The sequence below is a fragment of the Loa loa genome, assembly GCF_000183805.2.
Source record: "Loa loa unplaced genomic scaffold supercont3.23, whole genome shotgun sequence".
Lineage (NCBI taxonomy): Eukaryota > Metazoa > Nematoda > Chromadorea > Rhabditida > Onchocercidae > Loa > Loa loa.
In genome coordinates, this window is record NW_018108203.1 from 327,251 (window position 1) to 337,272 (window position 10,022).

Here is a 10,022-nt window from a genome sequence, read left to right on the forward strand (position 1 = left end):
GGATATGACTTATTCTGCACCCATTTCGGTCGATATTGAATACACTCGTGGCAGTCAGCGTGTTTTGAGGAATGGTCTTGTAATCGGCAAAATGCCTGTCATGCTACGTTCCAGTAAATGTGTTTTAAAAAATATGGTAGTTCTATCTTTTTTTCACGGAATTTGCAAGATTTGAATTTTAGAAATTTAGTCATTACCAGATTTTCATTTTTTGGAGTCTGCCGAAAAATTATTTTAATTAAATTGAAAAAAAGTTTATTAAGAATGAGAGTGAACTTGCACATGTCCAAGAATGTCCGTATGATCCGGGTGGTTATTTCATCATCCGTGGATCGGAAAAAGTGGTTCTCATTCAAGAACAGCTTTCGAAGAATCGTATCATGATTGGAAGAAACAGCAAAAAAGAGCTACAGTGTGAAGTGCGCTGGATTTTTTACATTAGTTCATATCATGATTCCCGTTCATTTGTTATACTTTATATTTTTCAAATTACTAAACTCTAAAACACAAATCCAACATTTGAATAGTCCACCGCCAGTGTATTTTAGCTATTTTTATTTGAAAATTCACTCATATTTGTTACTGTAAGTGTATTCGAACTTCGAAGTCTCAAATTATTGTCAGCTACCTTTTCTTATTATTTTAACTCCAGCTCTTTTTTCGCCTTATTCCCTTTCCTTTTTCTTTTCAAATAATAGTAATAATAGTCTCTTGTAACTTGAAAATTTGTTCGGTTCAACGTATATAAACTATACTTTCAGATACTTAGTTCTACACAGGAACGTAAAAGTAAAACATACATTGCTAGTAAGAAGCAACGATATTACGTTCGTCACAACCAGCTTTCTGACGACGTACCAGTAGCCATTGTTTTTAAGGTAAAAGTTCAAACAGAATATGAATTGCGAAATCTTCTCTAAAAAGTGATACGCAACACGAATACATGCATCATCGACTACAATCGGCTGTGCACGAAACAAGTTGGACATGTCAAAGGTAAAAAAAGAAGTGTGCTAAAGCAGTTACAAGATTAAATTACAAGGATCAAATCATTGTTTAATAAAAATGATATTTTACGTGGAGAAATATGATTTGGCGATTCTTTTGTAAATTTATTAAAATTTAGATTATTTGCTTTCTTTATACTGGAGTAAAGATTGTAAGCATTAAGAAAAAAAATGAAATATCAGTTTTATTAAATAATAATTTGATTCTTATGATTTAGTCCTGTAATTGTTTTAGCGCATGTTTTTCCCCTTTGATGCATTCGACTTGTTTCGTATAGTGCCAGTTGTCGCCGATGATGCATGTATTCGTGTTGCACGTCGTTTTTTTGAATAAATTTTGCAATTCATGCTTCTTGCTTTAGTTTTAAAAGACTTTATGGTATTTTTGGCTACAGTAAACTTGTCTATCTGGGGTTTCAGGCATTTAGAATCTTTTATGAAACTGGCTGTTACTTTAGGCGATGGGATTCGAATCGGACCATGATATCGTTTCAGCAGTTGGTTTGGAGGAGAAATTCGTTGCTGCAATGGCTCCATCAATTGAGGAATGTGCAAGTCATCAAATTGTAACACAAGAAGGTGCACTGCAATATATAGCTTCAAAGGTTCCTTTTTCGAAAATATTGAAATTTCCTTTTTCAAAAGATAGAATAACAGTTTAATTCTTCCATATTAATCCATCCAATGGTTTCCATTATGTAGTTATTTTGTTTTTCAGGTTAAAATGCGCAAATTTGGGCCATTTGCTTCTGGTACGTCATCAACACTACCACGTGAACATGAAGCCATTGATTTCTTATCAAATTTAATGATTGCACATGTCCCATGTCCGGACGGGAATATGAAAATGAAAGCCATTTATTTGGGATTAATGATTAGAAGGTATGAAGGTTGGACCAAGTTTCTTGAATCCTTTTCTTTCATAATTTCTTTGGTATTGTTCTCGTATGTTAAAATTTCCACGTTTTTTGAAATATTCCCTCACCAGTGTATAAGATGTCGAGCTGCGTTTCGAAATTCAGCTTCTTTTAAAGAAGTTGTCAACTTTTTCTTGTGTGGGCATATAAGAAAGCATTCAGCATGGATTTTGTATGTGTATCAAATAAGGAAAACAGTTTGAAATGATATTTATCATCCCTTCATGCTTTTTCAGGTTAATGCAAGCGGAAGTGGGTGACACTGAATGTGACGATCGTGATTTCTACGGAAATAAGCGCTTAGAGCTGGCGGGCTCGTTACTTGCATTGTTATTTGAGGATGTTTTCAAGAGGTGCTGTTAGTACTTTCTAAATTTATAATTTTATTCTGTGATTGTTTAAGGAATTAAGCATTTCAAATCTAACGGCTCATGGAAAAATTTCAAGGAGATCAAGTAACTGAGAACTATTTAAACAAGAGCATTTTTCAGATTCAATTCTGAATTGAAAAGAATTGCTGATAACAGTTTGGGCAAAACATTGGCTGCTCCACTTGATATAGTTAAACATATGCGTCAGGTTCATTTCTCCTGGATTTCTTTTTTTAAATTGCATATTATCAGTAGAAGCACTCAAATCTGCTGCATATGTGATGATATGTTTAGTTTTTATCTTTGACAGCATCATGAGGTATATATCAGGACCTAATAACAAATGCATTGGTCGATGCTTTAGCAACTGGAAATTGGACGATCAAACGATTTAAAATGGAAAGACAAGGAGTAACGCAGGTTTTTTTTTCGCACTTTTTATATCACAATTTTTGAAATTTTTACATTAGGATTTAAAGATTTGCATATTTACAGGTTTTATCACGTCTTTCATATATATCTGTGTTAGGCATGATGACTCGAATCAATTCAACTTTTGAGAAAACAAGGAAAGTAAGTTTTAAAGCATTACTCAGCATTTTAGATAGTGAAAATTTGGTAAACGAGATAAGCTGCAAGAGATGGCGGCTTCATTGTTTATCTTATCCAAATCGAATTGGTTAATGAGTCTAAAACTATGTTGAGCACTGGATATTTTTTCACTTTTTAATCAATTTTAGGTTTCTGGACCGCGCTCCTTGCAACCTTCTCAGTGGGGAATGTTATGTCCATCCGATACACCAGAAGGAGAGTCTTGCGGTCTTGTCAAAAATTTGGCTCTCATTAGTCATATAACCACAGATAGCGATGAAGAAGTTTGTTAACATTCTACACTTTTTCAAATGATGTTTTTAAAGAAATATTTACAAAGTAATTCGGTTAACTATTTTAAAAGCATGTTTGCAGCCTGTAATTCGTTTGCTGTACAATTCGGGTGTTGAGGATGTTAAATCTCTCCATTTTTCTGCTATTCATAGTCCGTAAGTTTTCTCGTTGAAAAGCTTTTGAATTCTACTGCTGTAAAATGCACAACTAAGATCATCTTCGGACTATGAGATGGAAAATGGGAAATTTTGATGGTTTCTGGTTTTTTCAGAGTATATCATATTGTTTTTCTAAACGGTGTAATCGTTGGTTTAACAATCGATCCGCAGCGAATAGTTTCAACGATAAGGGCTGTTCGAAGACATGGTTTACTCAATGAATTCGTTTCTGTATCCACAAATGCCGCTCAACGATCAGTTTATATAGCCAGTGATGGTGGACGTCTTTGTCGACCTTACATTATTGTAAAAAATGGCGTACCACAAGTTACACAAGAGCATATTGAGGTGATTAGGATTATGGATAAAGTAACTGGGACAAAATATCAATGTAAATAAAAGATCTTTTGGAATTCGAGCTCATGTGTGTAGGGGTTTTACTTGTTTCAGCAGTGAAATATTAGAGATGTAAATTTCTATACATGGTTCTTTGAAAATCCGAAATTTGCTAACATTTCCGTTCTTCATTCTTATAATTATGAAATCATGCCACAACATTTCAGAAACTTCTTACAGGAGCTCAAAAAAGGATGTCGTATTTTCGAAGATTTTGTCGATGATGGCTTGATTGAATACTTGGATGTCAATGAAATGAATGATGCGTCAATTGCCGTTTATGAAAATCAAATCAAGCCTAATACAACACATTTAGAGGTTAACGTTTTTCTATTCTCGAAATTTTCAGTGCTTTCTTGTCGTTGGAGTTCTAAGCATTTATTATCCTCTTTCCAGTTGTAAGAGGCAGAAACTAGAACTACGTATATGACTTGAAAGTAAGAAAATATGTAAAATAAGTGAGAATCAAGAGATTCACATCACATTTGATTGTAACAGTATTTTATATAGTTTGATTTTTACTAATACTAATTTGAATTTTGGAAATTTAATATTTCAAGATAATGATTTTAGATAGAACCTTTCACACTGCTTGGTGTGTGTGCTGGCCTGATTCCTTACCCGCATCATAATCAGAGTCCAAGAAATACCTATCAGTGTGCTATGGGTAAGCAAGCTATGGGTACAATTGGATATAATCAGCAGAAACGTATCGATTCACTCATGTATCTACTAGTTTACCCACAGCGACCTCTCGTTAAAACTAAGGTTTTTTTCCCTCCGTATTCGTCCCAACAGCATATCATACAACTAACTTTCTAATTATTGATTAGTCTTTCAGACTATCGAATTCTGTAACTTCGAAAAACTGCCAGCTGGACAGAATGCTGTCATTGCAGTAATGTCTTACAGTGGCTACGATATTGAGGATGCACTTGTGCTGAATAAAGCTTCTCTTGACAGAGGTCAGCTAGCACTAACAGGCATTTTTTTAAAAAAAGCTATGTTTTTAGATTTCATAGCGTTAATTTTATTGCAAGTAACAAAAATTTAAACATTCAACTGATTTTCTAGATAATCTGAATTTATTTCCATTAGTTTTTTCTCCTTGTTACTGACCAGTCTTTGCTGTCTATTCGTTTAAAAATTTCTGGAAATTTCGATTTTTTTTAAATCTCGAATTATTTTAGGCTATGGTCGTTGTCTTGTTTACAAACATGCGAAAGCAACTGCTAGGAAATACCCCAATCAAACATTCGATCGTCTTATGGGACCAACTGTTGAAGCAACAACGCGAAAACCCATTTACAAACATCAAGTATTGGACCAAGAGGGTATCGTATATGTTGGTGCATGTATACATTCCAAACAGGTTTTAGTTTCTCCAGATTTTAATGAATTTGGATGTAAAGTTATGACTTCTCACAAATAACTGTTATAAATCAATGTTTTAGTTGCTCCTTAAACTTAGCAAGTTTTAAAGGTAATGATCAATAAACACATGCCAGTTGTTAGTACGGAAGCTGGTGCCACCACATCTTCGAACAATGATGGAACAAATGTTAGTAGCCATGAAGTAGAATACAAAGATGTTTCGGTTGTTTATCGTAACCCTGTACCATCATATGCAGAACGTGTCCTGTTGACATATAACGAGGATGATGCTCATTTGATCAAAGTACTATTGCGACAAACGAGGTATAGTTTTAGTTTTTTTTTCGTAAAAACGTTTTTTAGCCTCGATTTTCATACATTTCATGTTTTCGACATTTCTTTGATTTCGAAAGCATAATGAAATTGAAAGCTGTATGCAGAAGACCTGAATTGGGCGATAAATTTAGCAGCAGACATGGGCAGAAAGGTGTATGTGGTTTGATAGCACAACAGGTTTGAGTTTAATTGATTTGAAAAGTTTCTTTAAAATGTAAAAGTTCAATGTCTTCAAGAAATTTTCTGCTCTTTAAGTTGATCATCCAACTTCGATCCCAAATTCCATCAAGTTTATGCTCGGAATTCCAGAATCTCGTTCAAGCTGAATATTTTTTTTAATTTACTATGAGAATCCAGAATTATTTCTGAATCCACTTTTGGACATCAAAAGTAAAAGTAAAGAAATGACGGTTTTGAATTCGGTAGTTCACCTATAATTTCTTTTCAATTCTTTAAAGAGTTAATCTTCAGGAAGATATGCCTTTCAACGACTTGGGTATGTGTCCAGATATGATTATGAACCCGCATGGTTATCCAAGTCGTATGACTGTTGGAAAACTGATGGAATTGTTAAGTGGGAAAAATGCGGTTCTTTCTGGCAAATTCCATTACGGAACTGCTTTTGGTGGTGATCAGGTAAGACTTTTACAGGCTTATTTTACAAAATCGGAATGAGGAGCTGCGAAATCGCACAGGTATATTCGTTTTGCAATATTTGAAAATTTTATTGCTATAAATACTTTTGTAAATACTTAATGCAGCAAATCTAATATATTTATGCAATTTTAGATGATTAATTTTCTCTAAACTTCTGGTTATTCCTTGTAGTTTTTAATTTTTTATAAACTTTATAAAACTAATAAGGTTGATGTTGTCTGCGAAGAGCTAGCAGCACGAGGATTCAATTATCTTGGAAAAGATATGTTAACATCCGGAATAACTGGCCAGCAGCTTTGTGCATATATTTATTTCGGTCCTATTTATTATCAGAAGTTGAAACATATGGTTCTGGATAAAATGCATGCAAGAGCTAGAGGACCACGGTAATATTTATTTCCAGAATATAATCAAGACTTATGAGAAAAATGTTCAAATTTGCGAAGGATGTTCAAAAAAAACGTCAAAAGATTTTTCACAAATCACAGAAAATCCTAGGGAACTGTTACGTGAACAGTCTCAAAATTTCGAAATATATTGTAGAGCAGTGCTAACGCGTCAACCAACCGAGGGGAGAGCACGTGATGGTGGCTTACGACTGGGTGAAATGGAAAGGGATTGTTTGATTGCTTATGGTGCAAGTATGTTGTTGATGGAAAGACTAATGGTTTCATCGGATGAATTCAAAGTACGACATTTTCTGTGGATTTAAGATTATTTCGAAAAGCACACTAGAGGGAGTGAAATCCATAGGCTTTAATTATCGAACGTGTGCTTTTTCGAAAGTTAATCATTAAATTTAAAGCTGTCGGATCATTTTTTCAAAGCCTAGATCTGAGACAGTAAAATCCTACCAATACTAAAAATCTTGTTTACTTAATCCTAGAATTTAGTTGACTCACAAATTTCCATCAAGTCATACTGGATTCACAGTTAAGTTCATGATATTCACGATCTTCAGTTTATCTGCCGAGTGATTGCGGGAAAAATTTCACTTTTATCTACAATTATTGTTGGTAAATAGTTATGCATAGTAGTAGAGGTCTGACTTGTAAGGTGATTGGGAATTCAATTTCAACACTTAGCTTTTGACGTCTGACATTAAAAATTCTGAAATCTTTTTGCAGGTGGATGTTTGTTCGCAGTGTGGTTTGATTGGTTACAAAGGTTGGTGTCAAATGTGCCGTTCTTCGCGAACTATGGCAACCATTAAAATTCCATACGCTTGCAAATTACTCTTCCAGGAATTGCAATCCATGAATATTGTGCCAAAAATCAGCTTATCTAAGTATACTGATTGACTCCCCGGTCGGTATGAGAGCACGAAGCAGGTTCGACTTAGAATTTCTGGGTTGAATTCAAAAGTAAACATATTCCGTCCTACAAGAATTAGATTTGATTTTTCTAAGTCTCGATTTTTCAGCGTGAGCTATAAGTTTGTTCCTATCCATTGCTCTATTGACATCGTTTTTGGAAAAGTATTAACTTAGATTTAATATTGAAAACCATGTAAGATGCCGACCGGAGATACCGTATACTGTTGAGTCAAGACAACTGTCGTTATCTTTACAGCCACCTTTCGTCCTACTAAATCTAAAACTTTCTGTTACGGGTTACTGTTACGGATTCCTATATTTTGTTGAAATATTTAAGTTTTCAGTAAATTTAAAATTCACCATACTCAAACAGCACCTATTCTTTGTCAAATACCGGTCATCAGCTGACGAGAAATGATAGGTGCTTGCATTCCAGAAAAAATAGATTTCATGCATTCCAGAAAACTTTTGAATCTGTAGGAAGAAAGAGCATTCAGAAAAACAACCAGCAACCATATGATTACTTCAGTCAAACACATCGAAGTGCATCACATGCTGAATCCCAAGCTATTAGTTTATGTGCGTTAAATCCCGAACTGAATAATACTAATAACATTTGCAATTACAAGCAAATATAAAACACAACAGTACGAAGCAAAAATTGCTGGAAGAATAGGTCAGGCAGGAATAATAATAATACAACAAAAGATCACATCACACCTTAAGGAAGGTTTGAGTAGCCAACACTATATGGGATTTCCTGACAGAAACGGGAAGTGGTCGTCGAGTCAGTCCTGTCTTCAGCACAATATTTAATATGAGAAAAGTACTGGAAGACGAAGATGTATCATCCGGTAATGAAATTCTTCTGTAAACAGTAGTGGCAACAGCAAATTACGCCGATGGTAACTTATAATACTTGGTAAGAGATTGATGAGCAAATCCTTCCGTAGTGGATGAACTTTAACTTGAGCAGCGACTTCGTTCTCCAATCACATTTCATCTTGCATCATTTTATCCTTCACACACACAAACACCGATAATTGATGACAGAAATGTAGTTGAAGACCGGTATCGTAACCTATTCATTATTACACCATAAACCATCTACGAAAGTCTACAAACCTTCATGAGTTTGAAAGTTGCGTTTCGCAAATAGTACGCAATCTGAGATATGCTTCTCACAAAATGAAAATTTCACACAAACGAAATGCGAATTTCGATCAAAAAGCTTCTGAGGACAATGTATTTACTACATTTATTAGAATTATAAAAGTATAAAGCCAAATCGATGAAAAAGCATTACAAATTGAATAAGACGTAATCCAAAGTACTAGAACCTTTCTCAAGAATGAGAACAGTTTCAATAAATTTAAAAGTGCGGAAATGGCAGCCCAAAAATACTTGTCCGACTTTTCTTGAAAGAATCCTGAACATATCTTGTATACCTGACTCCGTTTTTGATCATAGTCCCTTTTTATTTCAAAACGCGCAGTGCTGTAATAATGGTATCCTTTTTCTAAAACTTTCGGACGAAACTTATCAGTTGTGTTAACCTATGAGATACTAGACTTATCAAGATGAAATAAGCCTAATACTTCTTCCTTGCACCTACAGTTAAGGTAAGAACAGTTACCAGCGCAATCGATGGTAATAAATGGAAGTCGAAGTTATATTTAGAGGCTGTAAATATAGCTTTATTTTAACATAGAGAAGGTCAGTATTTTGCCTCACTTACGTTGTGAATAACAATTCTCAATAAAAGAATTTTTGTACTTTTAATATAAACACATCTACGGAAGGATACATGAAAAGCATAAAAATTCGATTTGCTAAACAAATTACATTGTGAATTATACAAAAATATTATTGTCCTGGACGTGAACATTCCCAGCTCTGCTTTCGTATTTATACTTTTTTACAGTATTCAAAATACATGTTTATCAGTTATCTTTTTACAGTATTTTAATTAATAGCTGTTTAAATGATTTGGTAAGACCATTAAAATCTGAGTGACGGCCATAAGCATATTTTTAAATTTCCATCGATAGAATAACCGAACAAACTTGGAATTCTTTCATCCCAAAAACAGCTTTCATTCGTCTCAGTTTCCCATGCCATCTTCAATCAGATGTGATGTTTCATCATCAGCTTTCCTCTAGAATAAGGAAATGTACAAATCAACTGGTCATTTCTAACCATCTCAAAATTGACCTGTTCCTAAATAGCTCCTCACTTTCCGAAATTCTTTAATTTTTCAATTTTCCTCTCACTTTACTGAATCAAAAGGACAGATTTCCGTATTGAAAAGTTCCACTGTCACTAAAATCATTTGAATTTCAACAAAACATTATCCTCTTGAGAGTAAACATTTTTCAAAAAAATGTTTTGAACCACAATACTACGCTTCTAAAAACTGACAAAGTTCTGCAAGATTAACAGATATTTGCCAAAAAAAAAAAAAAAACAACTTACCCCCAAGTAAATATTTCTCAACGAGATTATCAGGAAAACTATCCAAAGAAGCAAACCAGCACCCACCAGCGAAATACCAAGAATGCGTGCCTGAAGTACAATTATGGAATAACAAATTATATGGCATTTT

At 34.1% G+C, this 10,022-nt stretch overlaps 2 protein-coding genes across 2 annotated transcripts in view; one reads left to right on the top strand and one right to left on the bottom strand.

The window, feature by feature from the left end:
• Window positions 1-7,402, top strand: part of LOAG_16850 (DNA-directed RNA polymerase) — a gene marked incomplete at its 3' end in the record, with an annotated part of 9,447 nt that extends 2,045 nt beyond the window's left edge. The window contains exons 4-24 of the mRNA XM_020449508.1: window positions 264-419; window positions 762-878; window positions 1,466-1,612; window positions 1,726-1,889; window positions 2,161-2,277; window positions 2,416-2,503; window positions 2,626-2,715; window positions 2,791-2,868; window positions 3,036-3,170; window positions 3,262-3,335; window positions 3,452-3,686; window positions 3,915-4,052; window positions 4,308-4,502; window positions 4,576-4,699; window positions 4,925-5,106; window positions 5,218-5,432; window positions 5,549-5,621; window positions 5,916-6,080; window positions 6,309-6,487; window positions 6,645-6,789; window positions 7,229-7,402. Of these exons, the coding sequence (XP_020306963.1) occupies window positions 264-419; window positions 762-878; window positions 1,466-1,612; window positions 1,726-1,889; window positions 2,161-2,277; window positions 2,416-2,503; window positions 2,626-2,715; window positions 2,791-2,868; window positions 3,036-3,170; window positions 3,262-3,335; window positions 3,452-3,686; window positions 3,915-4,052; window positions 4,308-4,502; window positions 4,576-4,699; window positions 4,925-5,106; window positions 5,218-5,432; window positions 5,549-5,621; window positions 5,916-6,080; window positions 6,309-6,487; window positions 6,645-6,789; window positions 7,229-7,402 (2,991 nt within the window). The remainder of the gene's footprint in view (window positions 1-263; window positions 420-761; window positions 879-1,465; window positions 1,613-1,725; window positions 1,890-2,160; window positions 2,278-2,415; window positions 2,504-2,625; window positions 2,716-2,790; window positions 2,869-3,035; window positions 3,171-3,261; window positions 3,336-3,451; window positions 3,687-3,914; window positions 4,053-4,307; window positions 4,503-4,575; window positions 4,700-4,924; window positions 5,107-5,217; window positions 5,433-5,548; window positions 5,622-5,915; window positions 6,081-6,308; window positions 6,488-6,644; window positions 6,790-7,228) is intronic.
• Window positions 7,403-8,735: 1,333 nt separating this feature from the next.
• The window catches only part of LOAG_16851 (hypothetical protein), an 11,078-nt gene continuing 9,791 nt past the window's right edge, over window positions 8,736-10,022 (bottom strand). Inside the window, exon 12 of the mRNA XM_020449509.1 lies at window positions 8,736-9,575. Coding sequence (XP_020306964.1) covers window positions 9,522-9,575 — 54 coding nt within the window. The 3' untranslated portion in view covers window positions 8,736-9,521. The remainder of the gene's footprint in view (window positions 9,576-10,022) is intronic.